The sequence below is a fragment of the Cynocephalus volans genome, chromosome 8, assembly GCF_027409185.1.
Source record: "Cynocephalus volans isolate mCynVol1 chromosome 8, mCynVol1.pri, whole genome shotgun sequence".
NCBI classification, from domain to species: Eukaryota; Metazoa; Chordata; class Mammalia; order Dermoptera; family Cynocephalidae; genus Cynocephalus; species Cynocephalus volans.
The window spans coordinates 520,011-541,752 of record NC_084467.1 but is presented as its reverse complement, the minus strand read 5'-3'; the positions used below and the strand labels follow the sequence as shown (position 1 = coordinate 541,752).

Genomic DNA, 21,742 nt, shown 5'->3' with positions numbered 1-21,742 from the left:
TGATGTCGTAGGCTATGGTGCAGCACTCACTGCCAGGCCCTGACCAGGCAGCCTGTGTGTGGCTTCTGTGACACAGGACTTTAGGGCTCCTCAACTCAGGTTACAGCGTGAGCCCCAGCCTGAGGTCTGCCCCCAGCAGTTCCCACACTTGATGCCCCACCAACCTCTGGGCCAGAGACGCAAAATTTCTAAAAATTCTTAAGTTAAAATTCTTAAGTTTCTTTCTTTTTTTTTTTTTTTTTGTCGTTTTTTCGTGACCGGCACTCAGCCAGTGAGTGCACTGGTCAGTCCTATATAGGATCCGAACCCGCGGCGGGAGCGTTGCCACGCTCCCAGCGCAGCACTCTACCAAGTGCGCCACGGGCTTGGCCCAAAATTCTTAAGTTTCTGAAGAAAAACTCTTCTGGAGGCAAATGGGTATTTTGGGGAGAACAGAAATACGTGTAATGATTGTATACTTCCCTTGAGAGACTAAAGAGTTCTTTTGTTAATAAATTAGAAAACAACACACACCCTCCCTGATTCCTCCTCTGCAGTCTCTTCCTCAGAGCTTTATGAATAAAGACGGATCTTCCTAGTCTGGTTCCAGCTCAGCTAGCTTGGCAGGCTCTGCTCATGCCGGCTTCTGACACCTCCCACAAGTGTTCCTGCCACTCCTGTGGGAGGTGGTCCCTCCGTGGCCATTGCCAGCATGCCTCCTGAGCAGGCTCCACATAGCTCCTGTGATCGAATGAGGCTGCTCAGCCCAGTACTCCTATTTCACTGTCAAGGTGACAGCAGCTGCCCCGCCCCAGTGGGTCCCCTTCCATTTCGGCCTGGGACCTATTGGGGTGTAAGTTTCCTAACAGGATTTGGTTTTTCTCACTTCATTTCCTAATTGCCAGAGCCTGGCTAGTTCCTGGGATAGGGAAAGAGGACGCTCTGGCTCATTCTGCCCACTCCCCCCAAGACTTTTTCAGACTGAGGTTTCCATATCCCCTTTCTCCTGTGGTCCCTGATGCAGGGGAAATAGTCTTATCAGCAACCCAACTCCTCAGAAGGCTGGAGGCCTGGAGGCCAAGGCTGGCAGCCCCTGCCAGGCACTTTCTGCCCTTCCCTGGACTGTTCTCAGCATGATCACCTGCTCTTTGATGAGTGTGTATGTGTGTGGTGAATTCTCTTTTGACCAATGCATCTCTGTGGACCCTCACAAGCTGAAGATGGAGTGTGGGCACCAAACGGAGACTTGGGGTCTAGACAGTACCACCCTACTCTTTTATGACCAAATTCACTAGGGGAAGCTGCGCAGCTAGGGTGAGAAGAGGGCTCACACATACATTCATGAGCCTTCCTGTTTGGAATCCAGGCAGCCCCTCTGGGAGTTAGGGTACCGTGTCACCCTGAGACGTAGAACTGGGCCTGGAACCTGCAGTTGTCCTCACACTGGCCTATCCTCCCTGCCACTTGTTGCTTAGCCACATTGAGGCCTGGGGATGACCCAGCCTGGCCACTTCCTGCTAAGACTTCCTGGGATACCCTCCCACAACACAAGCCTCTGAGCAGGCCAGTGGGGCTCCTGAGAGCACTCCTCTCCACGTCCCTCTCATACCAGGCGCCCCTACGGGCCTATTCTGGGGACACTGTCCATCCTAACCAACCTCAGTGAGCACAATGGACTAGAGAAGTGAAGTGGTGTCTTGGAAGACCCCTGCCCTTGTTACCGACAGGCCAGGCTCGGCTGCCCTCTCGCCTTAAACAAATGACCTGAAAGTCCAGAAGTTGATGCAAGGATTGGAAGGTTTATTCAGATCACCGGTACTCAACTAAGTGTCTAACCAAGCAAACAAAGAGAAAAGAAGCAGTGGGGTCCAGTTTAGCCTGGTCCTCATCTGCGGGGCCAAACTATTCCATTAACAGTAATTGATAAAAGCAGTTCTCCCCACTGTTCTCAGCATAAAGAAAAGTACCGACTAGTTTTAAATCAGAAAAACAAAGCACAGCCAGGAGCCCTCCAGGGTGCACCTACATAGTAGTGGATACAATCCAACCAAACAGAAGAGGGCTCAGAAAATCAGAGAAAGCTAAAGAGAATAAAACACTGCCTTGTCAGAATTTAGCCCAGGGACTCCAGGAGAGATGCACCAGCAGCAGAGACATGGGAGCAAAACAGTCCCAGCAGCCAGTTGCCTCTTGCAGCTGGAGTCCTCTCTGGTGCCCAAAGCTTTGCATTTTTTTGCCAGTGATTAAATTAGGCTCTTGGATTCCAGGGTCATAGAAATGAACAATGTACCCAACAGTAAAGCAGCAATGCTTTATTAAAAGAGGAGGTAGACTTATGCATAAGGGGGTAGGGACAGTAAGGCCAGCCCCCCCCAAAGGGAGCTGTTCAGTCTTTTATAGTGAAAGGAGTTAAGAGGAACAAGCCAGCATCACTGGAGGTGGTCCGTTCTGTCCTTCCTTGCTGCGTCATGGCTGCATGCTCAGTAGGCAGTGCTGTTCATCATTGTCACCCCAGGAGGGTCATTGTAGCAGTCACCTTGATGCTTTGTGCACAGGTGGGAATTCCTAAAAGGGTCTTACGGTTAATCTGTAACTTTTACAATTATAGTAAACAAGCCTTGGGGAGGGGTTTTGCAACTCAGTAAACATCTGTTTCCTCTCTTATCTCAGTCTATTTTGTCAGGGCAGCCCATGGGGTAATCATTAGCCCTGATGACTGAGGAGTGGAAATGGAGTCAGTTTGGTTCACAGGCCTAGCCTTGCTCTCTTCCACCCCGAGCCAGCATTTAGGGGTTCAGCCAGACCCAGTCCTCCACAGACGCTGCTTTTAGTTCTAGGACAAAAAGTGTGAACCTCACTCATCTTTCCACAACCACAGTATGGCAGCTTGTTTGCTTTTAAAAAGGAAAAGAAAGGGCCGGCCCGTGGCTCACTCGGGAGAGTGTGGTGCTGAGAACACCAAGGCCCCGGGTTCGGATCCCATATAGGGATGGCCGGTTCCCTCACTGGCTGAGCGTGGTGCTCACAACACCAAGTCAAGGGTTAAGATCCCCTTACCGGTCATCTTTAAAAAAAAAAAAAAAAAAAAAAAAGGAAAAGAAAATTCAACTATGCAAAGAGCCTTGTGGTCTGCACCAGATGCGAGGCCTCCTTCACTCGTCCGGATTGGGGGACAGAGGGGGCTGCCCGGCCAAAGGGATGGGGCGGCGGGGGCTGCCAGACCGAGGGTGGCGCGGAGACCCGAGAACCTGCTGAAGCCTCTCCGGATTGGCCGCCGGATCTGCCCAAACAGGACGCTGCCCAGCCACTTCCGTCGCCCGAATGACGCCATTTCCGCAGTCGAGCACGCGGCTCTCGTCCGCCCTGGGGCCCGACCCCTGCCGGTCCGGAAGCGACGCGACTCGGCCCGCGCAGGCGCAGAGGGCGCCCCCTCGGGCTCGTGCGCAGAGTAGTCTTCCGGCCTCCGCGAAGGACCGGGAGGGGCTGATGAGAGGCGCGGGGTCGGGGCGGAAGGGGCGGTGCCTCTGACCGGAAGCCGTCGCTTTCTGGGTCCGGCGGGGGCGCCCGGCGCACCGGGAGCAGGAGCCGACATGGGTCGGGGGCCGGAGGGGGGACGGACCGGAAGCGCCTTAGCGCTGCGGCGGAGAGGTGGGTTTGGGCTTCGGGGGTCGGTCCCGGGGAAGGTCGGGGCGCTCTCCGCGCGCCGAGCGTCGGCGCCGCCCCGCGTGGGGGTTGGGTGCCTTGGTCACGTGGCCAGGGAGTGGCGGCGGGACCGGAGGCCCAGCCCTGGCCTGCCCGCGACAGCTGCGGTGCCGCCCAGCCACCCCCGCCTGACCTCGGCGCGCTCCTGTGTTCCAGGCTCCCGAGCCGGGGCGGCCGCCGCCCGCAGACATGTTCCTGGTGCGCCTGACTTCTCACCTGGGCAGGGCTGCCCGCTGGGCAGGTAGGAGGCCCCGTGGGGGCGGATGGGCCGGATGCACACCCGCGTCGGGAATGTGGCTCTCGGCAGCCCAGCTCGCGCCCAGCTGCTGCGTGTCTGCAGCCGGAGGCGGGGGTCGGTCACACGAACTCTGCTGTGAACTTCCACGTTTCACCAAGGGGAAGTCTGGGCCTGAGAACATCAGGGATTCAGGCGAGGACAGAGACGGGCCTCATCCCCGTCTGGGATGAACGCGCAGCTCCCCAACCCCGACAGGCCTGGGTGGCGGCCGTGCTCAGGTCTGTTGTAGGCGCGGGAGTGGGACTGTGCCATCTTGTTTTCCGCAGGCTGCAGTCGGGCCTCGTCTGTCTCAGGGGTGCTGGGCAGCCACGCCTGCAGGCCCCAGTATAGCACGCAGCCAACAGGTCCAAACAGGGCTGCCTCCCTCCCTGCCCGGAGGGCCCAGCTGGAGCTTGAGGAGATGCTGGTCCCCAGGAAGATGTCCATCAGCCCCCTGGAGAGCTGGCTTACTGCCCGCTACCTCCTGCCTGGACTGGATTCTGGGGCAGCAGGGACTGTGGTCCCGGGCCAGTTCTACGAGTGTCCACCTATCCAGGTGGTGGAGTGGGACAAGCAGCAGGGGGGCGAGGAGGTCTGGGAAGAACCTCAGATGCAGTGCAAAAACGTGCTGAAGATCCGCCGGCGGAAGATGAACCACCACAAGTACCGCAAGCTGGTCAAGAAGACGCGGTTCCTGCGACGGAAGGTCCGTGAAGCACGCTTGAAGCGCAAGCAGGTGAGTGCGGCCTCCTCAGCCCAGGTGGGAGTGCACGGCCTTGACCTAGGTGAGTTGGTGATTCTCACTCTGCCCTCACAGCTCAAGTTTGAGAGAGACCTGAGGCGAATCTGGCTGAAGGCGGGACTGAAGGAAGCCCCTGAAGGCTGGCAGACCCCCAACATCTACCTGAGAGGCAAATGAGACTGATGTTCCTCTCTATCCCTCTTGTTCTTGGTGATCCATTGTAATAAACATTCAGATGATTCAGCTGCCCGGGCTGGCCTGGAGCCTTTTCTGCCTGGTGTGAGCTTGGGATGGAGGGCAGTGCTGGCCTCTGGTGCTGTAGGCGCCAGGCAACGGGTTGACAGCCCCTTCTTCTAGACAGCCTTTGTAGTCCGTTCTGACACTGCAGAGACTGTGGGAATGACAGCCTCACTGTGAATGAATGTATGCTGTGTCCTGGCAGGCCTTGGCACTGTGGAAGTAACTGTGAGCAGAGCTGAGCCCTCCCCTTGGTGTGTTTATATCTCTTAATGAACATGTAGACGGCAAAGTGCCGAAGGATGACATTGGGGTTAGAGAGTGCCCGGATTGCGGTGGGGTGTGATTAAGTTATGTTTTACCAGTAGGGGTCAGGAAGGGTTTCACTGGGGAAGTAGGAAAGACCCTTGTGCCTCTGTAGGGATGGTGCATGGCACCCTGCAGGGTCTGAGGAACTGGGTCTCCAGCAGCTCTCTGAGCCATTGTGTGCCTTCCTGCTTGGCTGGGACAATCACACCCAGCTGTAGGGGCTGGGAAGTTGGCATGGCCGCCAGCCTTCCAAGGTTCCTCAGGCAGGCTGGGATCCCCGGCCTCTGCCCCTCCCTGGGTCCTGAATGGGGGTGGGGGCTAATCAGGAAGGGATGGCCCAGAGGGTGTGCTTGGAAGGTCCAGAGTTGGGCCTGGCTAGGGAAAGGGTCTTGCTCATGAAGCTGGAGAAGCCCTGGAGCATTAACTCCAGCTGGAGACCACAGTGATTTCAGTTCCTCCCTAGATGAAGAGGAACGCATTACTCCTAACAGCAGGGGTCCCCAGGGGCCCCTGGGCTGCAGGCAGGGGAGCCTGGTCAGAGCAGCCCATTGGCCGTGCAGGCCCATTCCCACCCGCCCTGCTCCTAACCCTGAGTAACAGGAGAGGGAACCAGGCACAGGCAGCTTTCTCAGGCGGTCGAGGGGAGGCCCTCGTGCCGCAGCTCCTCCATCCCCCACGTGTTAGAGCCGTGACACCTCTCACCAGGGCTGGGGAGGATTTTTGTTTTTTGTCACAGAAATGCACCTGGGGCCTGGGTTTGAGTCCCCTGCAAATTAGGAGGTCGGGGGGCTGGTTGACGGGGGGTGTAGTGCTTGAGCACGGTTTTCTAGCAGTTTCTAGAATAGAACAGACATGTCCATAACCCACATTGCTCCACGTGTCGACCAGCAAAGTAAACAGGCTTCTGAACAGCTGGGCCCAGTCTAGGTCCCATCCTCTCAGGGGTGACAGGCTCACAGAGGGGTTCCGTGGAGTGGGCTGTGAGGCTGGGGGCTGGCCGGGCCTGCAGGGGAGCTGAGGACTTTGCTGGTCGGGTGTGCTTTCGCTGGCGGCCACAAGGGGGCAGCAGCCGGACTCCTGGCAGCCCCAGGGGTCTAGGGCTGGGGACCAGAACAGCTGGCAGGAAGCACGGGGAGGCCCAGCTGTGAGCAGGGTAGGGGTCCCCGGGCCAGGGCCTCAGCCTGGGGTGGGGCCTCAGCCTGGGGTGAAGCAGGGCATGCCCTCCCCATGCCACGTCTGGTTGTGCCCCAAGACTCCCAGCACCCCCCCCATCCCCCACGCCCAGCCGCTGGCGCCCACAACTGCTGAGCAGCTGCTCCCGGTATTTCCTCCCAGCCCTGCCGCAGAGGCTGCCCCGTGGCTCACCCCGCCCTTCCCTGGTGGGGGAGGAGAGGTGGGAGGCTGGGTTGTGCTGTCTGGAGACTGAGCTTCTGCAGCTTGGCCTGGCATCCTGCATGGAGAGCAGCAGACCCAGGTGGCCCAGGCCTGGCCCAGGGCACTTCCCTTGGCCTCCTCCACCCCACATGTGAGCCAGCTGGGGTGGGCTCCCAGGAGGCCTCGGGGTTTCTCCACAGCAGTGGTTTCTTATCAGGCCCTTGGCCACATCAGGGGACACGTTTGGTAGTCACAATGGGGGCTGGGGATGCTGCTGAGTACCGTACAATATGTAGGAAGCCCCACCACTGAGTATCACCAACCCCAGATGTCAGTGATGCCACAGTGGAGACGCCTGTTCACCCATCCTGTTGGGTCAATGCCTGAGCCAGCCCCGCCCCCACCCAGTCTCCTCTACCCCATCCCCCTCTTGCATGGCCTGGACCCTGGCAGACCCTCTCCTGGCCCCCATCTTGGCTGCAGAGCTCACTCTGCCTGTGGCTTGGAAGCCTTACTGCCCCAACCACAACTTTGGGAGGCAACTTTGGGGATTTATTTTTATCTCTGCAGCTCCTCCCAGGCCGCAGGGGCTGCCCCTCCCCTCTTCCCTGTGGGGCCTCCCCTGCCCCTGGCATCATGGGATGTGCAGCCCCTTCTCCTTGTGGTCTTCCGCCATCCTGGCCTTGGGTGTCCACTGAGCAGGAAGACAGAGGCATGGTGTGCTGGGGTGGGCAGGGGGCCAGCCCAGCTGCCTGTGAAGTGTGGTGTGGCCCGTGACTGCCCCTCACCCAGCCTCTCCTAGCAGTGATCAGGGCTTGGGTTCCAGCCAGGGGTGGCAGGGCCAGAGTAGGTGGAAGGGGTCAAACACATGCTGGGGACCCTGCCTCTTGGGCCCTGTGGTGGGTCAGTGGGATCTCAGTAGTGGGCATGTCGGTGAGCTTAGTCCCACCCTCTGTAGCTTGTAGCTTGGCTGCTGCAAGCCTGGCAGGGCCGGCGTGTCTGAGTGTCCCACTGAGGCTGGGTCCAGTCCTGACCGGCCTGTGGTGCAGCAGCGTCAGAGGTGAGGCACAGCAGGCTGCCGGTCCTGCTGCTCCAGGGCCCTGCCTGTCTCAAGAGCACACGTGTGAACCTGCAACGAGCCACCCTGTCTCTGCCTGAGCAGCATTCAGGTTGGTGAAGATGGCAGGGATCCTCGTGGAGCAGAGCCTGGGAGAAAGGGGCCGCCCCAGGAAGGAAGGGTGCTGGAGCCTGGGTGGATGGAGGTACCTGCCTGTCCGTTTCGGAAAAAGCCCCTTCCACCCCCTGCTTCCCCTCCTTCCATGGGCAGAACTGAGGAGCCCCAGCATGGGCTGAGGGTGGGGGCCGCAGCTACTCCGGGACGACCCCACAGCCGCAGCGGCCCAGGCCTGGCTGGGCCCCCGTCAGATTCTGTTCAGTGCTGAGCTCTAGCCTGGAAGGGCACCACTGGACCATTTGCAGCTGGAGACACGGTCCTGCGGTGTTGGGTCACTCACCTGGGGCCACAGAGTTGCACGGCTGGGACTAGAGCCCAGGGCCCCTGACACATTGCTGCTCTGGGGAGGGGTCCTCCCCAGGGTAGCCACATGACAGTCATGGACTGTCACTGACCCTATGTACTGCACATGGAATTCGCACCAGAGTGCTGTATAAGACGTTTTCCTGTTTTCTTTCGTGGGGTTTTCTACCTCTGTATCCCTAATTCAGCCCCACCTTTGCTAAGAGTGTGAAAGCCCCGTTTCAGTCCAGCTGCTCAGGTAATTCCGTGTTCTCATTAAAGTCACCTTCCATCCGTGCCCCCTTCTGGGCCCTCTGGGCTGCCCGGGGGCTCGCTCGGCCTCCTCATGCTTCTGGAACGCTGTCTCTCTCTCTCGGTTTACTCCCTTCTTTTGGTGGGGTACACCTGACGGTAGCCTGGCAAGGAGGTGGGCATGGGGGGCAGATCACAGAGTGAGATTTGTGTTTTTAAGGGAGCCGAGCTGACCCCCACACGCTGGGCGGGCTCCCTCTGCCACGTCACCGTGCCAGGGTCCTCCCGGGAGGCGCGCGTCACCGCACGTCTGCCAGCAGCCGGTTCGAGGCAAGCACTCTCCAGCGCAGAGACTAGCTTGCCAGCCACGTTCAGCCCTGTGTCTGTGTGACTCCAAAACCTAATTCTTAAAATATGGTTAGAAAAGATGTGCCTATAGTGCCACGAGGCTCAGGAAACGCTCTCGCCCCGTTCCCCGCACCACCCTTCCCAGAGGCAACTGCTGCCCTGTCAGTGACGTTTTTCTGGGGCTAGTCGGTGATAATACCAAGTTCAAGGGTTCAGATCCCCCTGCTGGCCTGCCGCCACGAAAAATATCAGTGGTTCTTTTGGTATTTACCGCCATATTTTTATTTTATAATTTTTTCTTTATTATTATTATTTTTTTAAAAAGATGACCGGTAAGGGGATCTTAACCCTTGACTTGGCGTTGTCAGCACCACACTGTCTCAGTGAGCAACCGGCCATCCGTATATGGGATCCGAACCCGCGGCCTTGGTGTTACCAGCACCGCACTCTCCCGAGTGAGCCACGGGCCGGCCCTACTGCCATATTTTTAAATTGGTGGCTTTCAGACTTTTTTTTTTACCAAGACTCAAAATAAGAAATACGTTTTTTCACAGCTGCCTGATACACACACACACCTGACAGTGTCACAAAACACCACCCTTCCTAAGTGCAGAGAGCTCAGACATCTGCTCTAGTCTATGTCGTTTGAAAGGGCTGCTCATGGTGCCCTAACCTAGGCCACACTCCCTCGCGGGCACAGAGCACAGCGGTGTGGACTCGGCTGTAAATCCAGTGCTCGTGCTGTGGTGCCTTGTTCTCGTTTCAGGGCCCGCCTGTCCATTGCCTGCTCTCCTCTCGTCCCGCCTCACACCTGCCTTTCTCTCTCCCGTCCTCTGACACAGGATGCTGAGCGTGGGGACATGTGAGTTGCCTGTTGCCTGCTGTTGCGTGGCCGCAAGTGTGCTATGCGCTGAGCTGTGCAGCACGTCGCTGTTCCCTCCGTGTCTCCCTGCAGTCAGAAAGTGTCTTGTTTTTATTTTTCTCAGTAGCTCAGTTTTCAATACTCATCACAACTGCACCAACGAGGTCCCCGCCCAGCTGCCCGGTGCAATCGGATGAGGGTCCCCAGGACGCCTGACAGCTGCCACCGCGTCTGGGGCACAGATGTCTTGTTGGGATCTCGCTCCACACTTCCAGGGGACTCTCAGCCACTCTCCTGCTCCGTGGATCCGAGTCTCCCGTTTGTTGCCTCTGGAAGAGCACATCGTGCAGGGCTTCCTGTGGAGAGAAGCAGGGGAGCTGAGTCCCTGTCGCTGTCCTCAGGTCAGGAAACGGAGCGTCGCTGCTTGGCTGGCGTCTGGCTGCAGGGGACTCTGGCATGGAGGTCACTTGCTTCAGATTTCTCAGCTGCTGCTCCGTGGTCTTCCAGCTCCCAGGGCGGCTGTTGAGACATTAAGCTCGTTCTGGGTCCTGAGCCTGTGTCAAGGACCTTTTTCAGAGACTGTTGTCACATGCACTGCAGTGTGGGTGGGTCTGTTTTCATCTGAGTCCTGTTCAATCTGCGACTAACTTCAGTTCCGGGACATTGTCCTGGGTGTGTTTTGTTGTGATTCCTCCACTCCTTCTCTCTTTCTGAAACTCCTGTTATTTGAATTATTTTCTTGTTTTCCATATTGCTGGTATCTCCAACAGTTTCTCTAACCCATTTAGTGATTTTTAAAATTTTCTGTTATTTCATTTTTAATTTCTATGACTTTTTTAAATTAAAAAAATAGCACACTGTTTTTGTTTAATGGATGTACTGTCATCTCTTCTCTGAAGATGTTGATGACAAGTTTCCTCTGATCCCCCCACACTGTCTACTTTCTGCTGCTTCTGAATTGGTTTTTCTGTTTGTCGACTCTGGTTTCTGTTTCCGTGATCACAGGTCTCCTCTGTTTTTTGTTTTTGTTTTTGTTTTTATAAGTATTTTATTTTATTTTATTTTATTTTGGTCTTTTTCGTGACCGGCACTCAGCCAGTGAGCACACCGGCCATTCCTATATAGGATCCGAACCCGCGGCAGGAGCGTCGCTGTGCCCCCAGCGCCGCACTCTCCCGAGTGCGCCACAGGCTCGGCCCCACAGGTCTCCTCTGGCAGTAAACAGTGTGGTCAACAAACCAGCAGCAAGAAGTGCCCAAGACACCCGCAAGTGGCCTCTGAACAACCTTCCCACTTCTGTGGGACCCAGGACTCTTCGGAGACATGGCTGGTTCCAGGTCATGTACCTAACGTTAGCAAAGAAATGCAGGACTCCTAGTTAAATTTGGTTTGTTTTTTCCTAATTAAATTTGAATCTCAGATAAACACCAGTGATTTTTCAGTATAAATATGTCCAGTGCAGTATTTAATTGAGCAACCCTAACCCCAGCTCTGTGGCAGGAAGTGCACAAGAACCTGGCAGATGGTGAGAGAGCTGCCAGAAGCCACTTACACTGTCAGAAGGACACTGGGAGCCAGCCTGGAAATGCTTCCACTGGGTGAAGCTGGGACAATGTGAGCGTCACAACCGAGAATAACGACGTTGGGCTGAAACACACGAAGTATGTTGAAATCCACCGGGTCGGGCCGGCCCGTGGCTCACTCGGGAGAGTGCAGTGCTAATAACACCAAGGCCCCGGGTTCGGATCCCATATACGGATGGCCGGTTCGCTCACTGGGTGAGCGTGGTGCTGACCACACCAAGTCAAGGGTTAAGATCCCCTTACCGGTCATCTTTTAAAAAAAAAAAAAAGAAAACCACCGGGCAGCTCTGGGGGTGCTAGGAGTCCAGGTCCTCAAGTCTGCAGCTGGCCTGAGAATTGGACTAGATTCTTTGCTTGTGTGACCGGGAGTATTTTCTGAGCATATTGGTGTAACTTTTCCAATCTTATTGAAAACAAAAAATAATGTATGTATGATTATGAAGTCTCCTAAATTTAATGGAGCTCCTGTTCTCATTGGCTTAACCAGACTAACAGAGCTTGCATAGATCTAAAATAAGAGAATATGAGAATCCAGAAATATGAAGGAAATTGAACTTCTAATGCCTTGGGAGTGTTCACCCTTTAAGAAAAGCCATTTTCTTGCAGAAGCCACAGCTCAAAAAGAAAAAAAAAGCAGGGATGATGGTTGATAGTTGGACAAGAAGCAGACAGACAAGCTCCACCGAGAGCAGAAGGGGGGCTGCACTCCGGAAACAGTACTCCAGTGTTGCTTAAATGTCAGGCTTGGAGGCGTGCAATTTAATAATTTGTATTAGACAAGTTCAGGGGATATTTTCAATCAAGATGAATCCTTGATTAAATTAGACTTGTTTCATAATTTTCATTTAAAACATCTGTACATCTTTTCCCTGACTTTATCATACTGTATAAGATAATGTAATATAATGTTTTAGCTTTTACAAGAGTCAGGTTTACTGATTTACACAAAACTTAACTTTACCAAATTTCTTAGTCTGGTTTTATGGGTCAGGTATTTTATCATTTTTTTCCTCACAAAATATTTAAGGTCATATAGATATAAACATATGTGTTTAACTACAGTCATGCATTACTTACTGATGGGGATACATTTGAGAAATGTGGCGATAGGTGCATTCGTCACTGTGCAAGCGTCACAGAGTGTACTTACAGCCCGGCCGCTCAGCGCCGTTGGTTATGGTTAGAGGCGGTGCTGATAACAACAAGGTCATGTGCCAGCCGCCAAAACAAACAAACAAAACCACATCTAGATGGCACAGCCTACCACACACACCTGGGGCACACGGCACAGCCTGTGGCTCCGTGCACTGTCATACATGCTGTCCCTCATTGACTGAAACATCCTCGTGCGGCGGATGACAGTATCAAATTAAAATAGCTGATGTCCTTTACAAAGGATTTGTTCTTGTGAACCTCAGACAATGCTGTGAATTGTCTGTGGTTCATTAAGGCATTCAGCTGCCTGTGGAGGTGATCAGGCCCTCATCTCACCACCGGGGTGTGGCTCTGGAGATGGGCAGCAGGGCCTCCCTGTCTGCTGGCAACATTCTGTCCCTGCCCGCACACTCTCTGCCCGCACGGTCACTCCCTTCCCGCACGCTCTCTCCCTTCCCGCACACTCCCTTCCCGCACGCACTCTCCCTTCCCGCACGCACTCTCCCTTCCCGCACGCTCTCTCCCTTCCCGCACGCTCTCTCCCTTCCCGCACGCTCTCTGCCTTCCCGCACGCTCTCTGCCTTCCCGCACGCTCTCTGCCTTCCCGCACGCTCCCTCCCTTCCCGCACGCTCTCTCCCTTCCCGCACGCTCTCTCCCTTCCCGCACACTCCCTTCCCGCACGCTCTCTCCCTTCCCGCACACTCCCTTCCCGCACGCTCCCTCCCTTCCCGCACGCTCTCTCCCTTCCCGCACGCTCCCTCCCTTCCCGCACGCTCTCTCCCTTCCCGCACGCTCCCTCCCTTCCCGCACACTCCCTTCCCGCACGCTCCCTCCCTTCCCGCACGCTCTCTCCCTTCCCGCACGCTCTCTCCCTTCCCGCACACTCCCTTCCCGCACGCTCCCTCCCTTCCCGCACGCTCTCTCCCTTCCCGCGCGCTCTCTCCCTTCCCGCACTCTCCCTTCCCGCACGCTCTCTCCCTTCCCGCACGCTCTCTCCCTTCCCGCACTCTCCCTTCCCGCACGCTCTCTCCCTTCCCGCACGCTCTCTCCCTTCCCGCACGCTCTCTCCCTGCCCGCACGCTCCCTTCCCGCACGCTCTCTCCCTTCCCGCACGCTCTCTCCCTTCCCGCACTCTCCCTTCCCGCACGCTCTCTCCCTTCCCGCACTCTCCCTTCCCGCACGCTCTCTCCCTTCCCGCACACTCCCTTCCCGCACGCTCTCTCCCTTCCCGCACGCACTCTCCCTTCCCGCACGCTCCCTCCCTTCCCGCACGCACTCTCCCTTCCCGCACGCTCCCTCCCTTCCCGCACGCACTCTCCCTTCCCGCACGCTCTCTCCCTTCCCGCACGCACTCTCCCTTCCCGCACGCTCTCTCCCTTCCCGCACGCACTCTCCCTTCCCGCACGCTCCCTCCCTTCCCGCACTCTCCCTTCCCGCGCGCTCTCTCCCTTCCCGCACGCTCCCTTCCCGCACGCTCTCTCCCTTCCCGCACGCTCCCTTCCCGCACGCTCTCTCACCCTTCCCGCACGCTCCCTTCCCGCACGCTCTCTCCCTTCCCGCACGCTCTCTCCCTTCCCGCACGCTCTCTCCCTTCCCGCACGCTCTCTCGCTTCCCGCCCGCTCTCTCCCTTCCCGCCCGCTCTCTCCCTTCCCGCCCGCTCTCTCCCTTCCCGCACGCTCTCTCCCTTCCCGCACGCTCTCTCCCTTCCCGCACGCTCTCTCCCTTCCCGCACGCTCTCTCCCTTCCCGCACGCTCTCTCCCTTCCCGCACGCTCTCTCCCTTCCCGCACGCTCTCTCCCTTCCCGCACGCTCCCTCCCTTCCCGCACGCTCCCTCCCTTCCCGCACGCACTCTCCCTTCCCGCACGCTCTCTCGCTTCCCGCACGCTCTCTCCCTTCCCGCACGCTCTCTCTCCCTTCCCGCACGCTCTCCCCTTCCCGCCCGCTCTCTCCCTTCCCGCCCGCTCTCTCCCTTCCCGCCCGCTCTCTCCCTTCCCGCACGCTCCCTTCCCGCACGCTCTCTCCCTTCCCGCACGCTCCCTCCCTTCCCGCACGCTCCCTCCCTTCCCGCACGCTCCCTTCCCGCACGCTCTCTCCCTTCCCGCACGCTCTCTCGCTTCCCGCACGCTCCCTCCCTTCCCGCACGCTCTCTCCCTTCCCGCACGCTCCCTCCCTTCCCGCACGCTCCCTCCCTTCCCGCACGCTCCCTTCCCGCACGCTCTCTCCCTTCCCGCACGCTCTCTCCCTTCCCGCACGCTCCCTCCCTTCCCGCACGCTCTCTCCCTTCCCGCACGCTCTCTCCCTTCCCGCACGCTCCCTCCCTTCCCGCACGCTCTCTCACCCTTCCCGCACGCTCCCTCCCTTCCCGCACGCTCTCTCCCTTCCCGCACGCTCCCTTCCCGCACGCTCTCTCCCTTCCCGCACTCTCTCTCCCTTCCCGCACGCTCCCTTCCCGCACGCTCTCTCCCTTCCCGCGCTCTCTCTCCCTTCCCACGCGCTCCCTCCCTTCCCGCGCGCTCCCTCCCTTCCCGCGCGCTCCCTCCCTTCCCGCGCGCTCCCTCCCTTCCCGCGCGCTCTCTCCCTTCCCGCACGCTCCCTCCCTTCCCGCACGCTCCCTCCCTTCCCGCACGCACTCTCCCTTCCCGCACGCTCTCTCGCTTCCCGCACGCTCTCTCCCTTCCCGCACGCTCTCTCCCTTCCCGCACGCTCTCCCCTTCCCGCCCGCTCTCTCCCTTCCCGCCCGCTCTCTCCCTTCCCGCACGCTCCCTTCCCGCACGCTCCCTCCCTTCCCGCACGCTCCCTCCCTTCCCGCGCGCTCCCTCCCTTCCCGCGCGCTCTCTCCCTTCCCGCGCGCTCTCTCCCTTCCCGCACGCTCCCTCCCTTCCCGCACGCTCCCTCCCTTCCCGCTCCCTCCTTTCCCGCGCGCTCTCTCCCTTCCCGCGCGCTCTCTCCCTTCCCGCACGCTCCCTTCCCGCACGCTCCCTCCCTTCCCGCACGCTCCCTCCCTTCCCGCACGCTCCCTCCCTTCCCGCATGCTCCCTCCCTTCCCGCACGCTCTCTCCCTTCCCGCACGCTCCCTTCCCGCACGCTCTCTCCCTTCCCGCACGCTCCCTCCCTTCCCGCCCGCTCCCTCCCTTCCCACACGCTCTCTCCCTTCCCGCACGCTCTCTCACCCTTCCCGCACGCTCTCTCCCTTCCCGCACGCTCTCTCCCTTCCCGCACGCTCCCTCCCTTCCCGCACGCTCTCTCACCCTTCCCGCACGCTCTCTCCCTTCCCGCACGCTCTCTCCCTTCCCGCACGCTCTCTCCCTTCCCGCACGCTCTCTCCCTTCCCGCACGCTCTCTCCCTTCCCGCACGCTCTCTCCCTTCCCGCGCGCTCTCTCCCTTCCCCCACGCTCCCTTCCCGCACGCTCTCTCCCTTCCCGCACTCTCTCTCCCTTCCCGCGCGCTCCCTCCCTTCCCGCGCGCTCCCTCCCTTCCCGCGCGCTCCCTCCCTTCCCGCGCGCTCTCTCCCTTCCCGCGCGCTCTCTCCCTTCCCGCGCGCTCTCTCCCTTCCCGCCCGCTCTCTCCCTTCCCGCCCGCTCCCTCCCTTCCCGCCCGCTCCCTCCCTTCCCGCCCGCTCCCTCCCTCCCCGCGCGCTCCCTCCCTTCCCGCGCGCTCCCTCCCTTCCCGCGCGCTCTCTCCCTTCCCGCGCGCTCTCTCGCTTCCCGCGCGCTCTCTGCCTTCCCGCGCGCTCTCTCCCTTCCCGCGCGCTCTCTCCCTTCCCGCGCGCTCTCTGCCTTCCCGCACGCTCCCTTCCCGCACGCTCCCTCCCTTCCCGCACGCTCCCTCCCCGCGCGCTCCCTCCCTTCCCGCGCGCTCTCTCCCTTCCCGCGCGCTCTCTCGCTTCCCGCGCGCTCTCTGCCTTCCCGCGCGCTCTCTCCCTTCCCGCGCGCTCTCTCCCTTCCCGCGCGCTCTCTCCCTTCCCGCGCGCTCTCTGCCTTCCCGCACGCTCTCTGCCTTCCCGCACGCTCCCTTCCCGCGCGCTCCCTCCCTTCCCGCGCGCTCTCTCCCTTCCCGCACGCTCCCTTCCCGCACGCTCCCTCCCTTCCCGCACGCTCTCTCCCTTCCCGCACGCTCCCTTCCCGCACGCTCCCTTCCCGCACGCTCTCTCCCTTCCCGCGCGCTCCCTCCCTTCCCGCACGCTCCCTCCCTTCCCGCGCGCTCTCTCCCTTCCCGCGCGCTCTCTCCCTTCCCGCACGCTCTCTCCCTTCCCGCACGCTCCCTCCCTTCCCGCACGCTCCCTCCCTTCCCGCGCGCTCTCTCCCTTCCCGCGCGCTCTCTCCCTTCCCGCGCGCTCCCTCCCTTCCCGCACGCTCCCTCCCTTCCCGCGCGCTCTCTCCCTTCCCGCGCGCTCTCTCCCTTCCCGCGCGCTCCCTCCCTTCCCGCACGCTCCCTCCCTTCCCGCACGCTCCCTCCCTTCCCGCGCGCTCTCTCCCTTCCCGCGCGCTCTCTCCCTTCCCGCACGCTCTCTCCCTTCCCGCACGCTCCCTTCCCGCACGCTCTCTCCCTTCCCGCACGCTCCCTCCCTTCCCGCGCGCTCTCTCCCTTCCCGCGCGCTCTCTCCCTTCCCGCGCGCTCTCTCCCTTCCCGCACGCTCCCTTCCCGCACGCTCCCTCCCTTCCCGCACGCTCCCTCCCTTCCCGCGCGCTCTCTCCCTTCCCGCGCGCTCTCTCCCTTCCCGCGCGCTCTCTCCCTTCCCGCACGCTCCCTCCCTTCCCGCGCGCTCCCTCCCTCCCCGCGCGCTCCCTCCCTCCCCGCGCGCTCCCTCCCTTCCCGCGCGCTCTCTCCCTTCCCGCGCGCTCTCTCGCTTCCCGCGCGCTCTCTGCCTTCCCGCGCGCTCTCTCCCTTCCCGCGCGCTCTCTCCCTTCCCGCGCGCTCTCTCCCTTCCCGCGCGCTCTCTGCCTTCCCGCACGCTCCCTTCCCGCACGCTCCCTCCCCGCACGCTCCCTCCCTCCCCGCGCGCTCCCTCCCTCCCCGCGCGCTCTCTCCCTTCCCGCGCGCTCTCTCGCTTCCCGCGCGCTCTCTGCCTTCCCGCGCGCTCTCTCCCTTCCCGCGCGCTCTCTCCCTTCCCGCGCGCTCTCTCCCTTCCCGCGCGCTCTCTGCCTTCCCGCACGCTCCCTTCCCGCACGCTCTCTCCCTTCCCGCGCGCTCTCTCCCTTCCCGCGCGCTCTCTGCCTTCCCGCGCGCTCTCTCCCTTCCCGCGCGCTCTCTCCCTTCCCGCGCGCTCCCTCCCTTCCCGCGCGCTCTCTCCCTTCCCGCACTCTCCCTTCCCGCACACTCCCTTCCCGCACGCTCCCTTCCCGCACGCTCCCTCCCTTCCCGCGCGCTCCCTCCCTTCCCGCGCGCTCCCTCCCTTCCCGCGCGCTCCCTCCCTTCCCGCGCGCTCTCTCCCTTCCCGCGCGCTCCCTCCCTTCCCGCGCGCTCCCTCCCTTCCCGCGCGCTCCCTCCCTTCCCGCGCGCTCTCTCCCTTCCCGCGCGCTCCCTCCCTTCCCATGCGCTCCCTCCCTTCCCGCGCGCTCCCTCCCTTCCCGCGCGCTCCCTCCCTTCCCGCGCGCTCTCTCCCTTCCCGCGCGCTCTCTCCCTTCCCGCGCGCTCCCTCCCTTCCCGCACGCTCCCTCCCTTCCCGCGCGCTCCCTCCCTTCCCGCGCGCTCTCTCCCTTCCCGCGCGCTCTCTCCCTTCCCGCGCGCTCTCTCCCTTCCCGCACGCTCCCTTCCCGCACGCTCTCTCCCTTCCCGCGCGCTCCCTCCCTTCCCGCGCGCTCCCTCCCTTCCCGCGCGCTCCCTCCCTTCCCGCGCGCTCTCTCCCTTCCCGCGCGGTCTCTCCCTTCCCGCGCGCTCTCTGCCTTCCCGCACGCTCCCTTCCCGCACTCTCCCTTCCCGCACGCTCTCTCCCTTCCCGCACGCTCCCTTCCCGCACGCTCTCTCCCTTCCCGCGCGCTCTCTCCCTTCCCGCGCGCTCTCTGCCTTCCCGCGCGCTCTCTGCCTTCCCGCGCGCTCTCTCACCCTTCCCGCGCGCTCTCTCCCTTCCCGCGCGCTCTCTCCCTTCCCGCACGCTCTCTGCCTTCCCGCGCGCTCCCTCCCTTCCCGCGCGCTCCCTCCCTTCCCGCGCGCTCTCTCCCTTCCAGCGCTCTCTCTCCCTTCCCGCGCGCTCTCTCCCTTCCCGCGCGCTCTCTCCCTTCCCGCGCGCTCCCTCCCTCCCGCGCGCTCCCTCCCTCCCGCGCGCTCCCTCCCTTCCCGCGCGCTCTCTCCCTTCCCGCGCGCTCTCTCGCTTCCCGCGCGCTCTCTCCCTTCCCGCGCGCTCCCTCCCTTCCCGCACGCTCCCTCCCTTCCCGCACGGCGCTCCCTCCCTTCCCGCACGCTCCCTTCCCGCACGCTCCCTTCCCGCACGCTCCCTTCCCGCACGCTCCCTTCCCGCGCGCTCTCTCCCTTCCCGCGCGCTCTCTCCCTTCCCGCGCGCTCTCTCCCTTCCCGCCCGCTCTCTCCCTTCCCGCACGCTCTCTCCCTTCCCGCACTCTCTCTCCCTTCCCGCGCGCTCTCTCCCTTCCCGCGCGCTCTCTCCCTTCCCGCGCGCTCTCTCCCTTCCCGCGCGCTCTCTCCCTTCCCGCGCGCTCTCTCCCTTCCCGCGCGCTCTCTCCCTTCCCGCGCGCTCTCTCCCTTCCCGCGCGCTCTCTCCCTTCCCGCGCGCTCTCTCCCTTCCCGCGCTCTCTCTCCCTTCCCGCGCGCTCTCTCCCTTCCCGCGCGCTCTCTCCCTTCCCGCGCGCTCTCTCCCTTCCCGCGCTCTCTCTCCCTTCCCGCGCGCTCCCTCCCTTCCCGCGCGCTCCCTCCCTTCCCGCACGCTCCCTTCCCGCACGCTCCCTTCCCGCACGCTCCCTTCCCGCACTCTCCCTTCCCGCACGCTCTCTCCCTTCCCGCCCGCTCTCTCCCTTCCCGCCCGCTCTCTCCCTTCCCGCGCGCTCTCTCCCTTCCCGCGCGCTCTCTCCCTTCCCGCGCGCTCTCTGCCTTCCCGCGCGCTCTCTCACCCTTCCCGCGCGCTCTCTCACCCTTCCCGCGCGCTCTCTCCCTTCCCGCACGCTCTCTCCCTTCCCGCACGCTCCCTGCCTTCCCGCGCGCTCCCTCCCTTCCCGCGCGCTCCCTCCCTTCCCGCGCGCTCCCTCCCTTCCCGCGCGCTCTCTCTCCCTTCCCGCACTCTCTCTCCCTTCCCGCGCGCTCTCTCCCTTCCCGCGCGCTCTCTCCCTTCCCGCGCGCTCTCTCCCTTCCCGCGCGCTCTCTCCCTTCCCGCGCGCTCCCTCGCTTCCCGCGCGCTCCCTCCCTTCCCGCGCGCTCCCTCCCTTCCCGCACGCTCTCTCCCTTCCCGCACGCTCCCTTCCCGCACTCTCCCTTCCCGCGCGCTCTCTCCCTTCCCGCGCGCTCTCTCCCTTCCCGCGCGCTCTCTCCCTTCCCGCCCGCTCTCTCCCTTCCCGCACGCTCTCTCCCTTCCCGCACGCTCTCTCCCTTCCCGCACGCTCTCTCCCTTCCCGCGCTCTCTCTCCCTTCCCGCGCGCTCTCTCCCTTCCCGCGCGCTCTCTCCCTTCCCGCGCGCTCTCTCCCTTCCCGCGCGCTCTCTCCCTTCCCGCGCGCTCTCTCCCTTCCCGCGCGCTCTCTCCCTTCCCGCGCGCTCTCTCCCTTCCCGCGCTCTCTCTCCCTTCCCGCGCTCTCCCTCCCTTCCCGCGCTCTCCCTCCCTTCCCGCGCGCTCCCTCCCTTCCCGCGCGCTCCCTCCCTTCCCGCGCGCTCCCTCCCTTCCCGCGCGCTCCCTCCCTTCCCGCGCGCTCCCTCCCTTCCCGCGCGCTCTCTCCCTTCCCGCGCGCTCTCTCCCTTCCCGCACGCTCCCTTCCCGCACTCTCCCTTCCCGCGCGCTCTCTCCCTTCCCGCGCGCTCTCTCCCTTCCCGCACGCTCCCTTCCCGCACGCTCCCTTCCCGCACGCTCCCTTCCCGCACGCTCCCTTCCCGCACGCTCCCTTCCCGCACTCTCCCTTCCCGCGCGCTCTCTCCCTTCCCGCACGCTCCCTTCCCGCACGCTCCCTTCCCGCACGCTCCCTTCCCGCGCGCTCTCTCCCTTCCCGCCCGCTCTCTCCCTTCCCGCCCGCTCTCTCCCTTCCCGCGCGCTCCCTCCCTCCCGCGCGCTCCCTCCGTTCCCGCGCGCTCTCTCCCTTCCCGCGCGCTCTCTCGCTTCCCGCACGCTCTCTCCCTTCCCGCACGCTCTCTCCCTTCCCGCGCGCTCTCTGCCTTCCCGCGCGCTCTCTCGCTTCCCGCGCGCTCTCTCCCTTCCCGCACGCTCTCTGCCTTCCCGCACGCTCTCTCACCCTTCCCGCACTCTCTCTCCCTTCCCGCACGCTCTCTCCCTTCCCGCACGCTCTCTCCCTTCCCGCGCGCTCCCTTCCCGCACGCTCCCTTCCCGCACGCTCTCTCCCTTCCCGCGCGCTCCCTCCCTCCCGCGCGCTCCCTCCCTTCCCGCGCGCTCTCTCCCTTCCCGCGCGCTCTCTCGCTTCCCGCACGCTCTCTCCCTTCCCGCACGCTCTCTCCCTTCCCGCGCGCTCTCTGCCTTCCCGCACGCTCTCTCGCTTCCCGCACGCTCTCTCCCTTCCCGCACGCTCTCTGCCTTCCCGCACGCTCTCTCACCCTTCCCGCACTCTCTCTCCCTTCCCGCACGCTCTCTCCCTTCCCGCACGCTCTCTCCCTTCCCGCACGCTCTCTGCCTTCCCGCACGCTCTCTCCCTTCCCGCGCGCTCTCTGCCTTCCCGCACGCTCTCTGCCTTCCCGCACGCTCTCTCACCCTTCCCGCACTCTCTCTCCCTTCCCGCACGCTCTCTCCCTTCCCGCACGCTCTCTGCCTTCCCGCACGCTCTCTGCCTTCCCGCACGCTCTCTGCCTTCCCGCACGCTCTCTCCCTTCCCGCACGCTCTCTCCCTTCCCGCACGCTCTCTGCCTTCCCGCACGCTCTCTGCCTTCCCGCACGCTCTCTCCCTTCCCGCGCGCTCTCTGCCTTCCCGCACGCTCTCTCCCTTCCCGCACGCTCTCTCCCTTCCTTCAAGCTCTTTGCCCGCAGGCTCTCTCTGGCCAGGTGATTCGTCACTCCTCCTCCTCTTTATTTATTTATTTTTTTAAAGATGACCAGTAACGGGATCTCAACCCTTGGCTTGGTGTTGTCAGCACCACACTCAGCCAGTGAGCCACAAGCCGGCCCTGTTACTCCTCTTGATGTCTGTCTCCCTGCCCTTGAACCTGGGCTTGTGACCCATGCTGACCACCAGTGGAAGGGAGCCTGGCCTAAACCGCTGAGTGATGAGAGGCCACTGAGAGAAAGACGACCATGTGTGCAGAAAAGG

At 62.1% G+C, this 21,742-nt stretch overlaps 1 protein-coding gene across 2 annotated transcripts; it reads left to right on the top strand.

The window, feature by feature from the left end:
- Positions 1-3,556: 3,556 nt before the first annotated feature.
- On the top strand, positions 3,557-4,943 carry AURKAIP1 (aurora kinase A interacting protein 1). 2 transcript variants are annotated; one of them, XM_063106417.1, is made up of 4 exons: positions 3,557-3,627; positions 3,838-3,922; positions 4,246-4,694; positions 4,776-4,943. In XM_063106417.1, exons 2-4 carry the CDS (start codon positions 3,871-3,873, stop codon positions 4,875-4,877), a joined length of 603 nt encoding a protein of 200 aa, XP_062962487.1. In that variant the 5' UTR covers positions 3,557-3,627; positions 3,838-3,870; the 3' UTR covers positions 4,878-4,943. The 2 variants fall into 2 exon arrangements, with proteins under 2 accessions (XP_062962487.1, XP_062962486.1); XM_063106416.1 differs by lacking the exon at positions 3,557-3,627 and having other exon boundaries at positions 3,661-3,922.
- Positions 4,944-21,742: the final 16,799 nt, after the last annotated feature.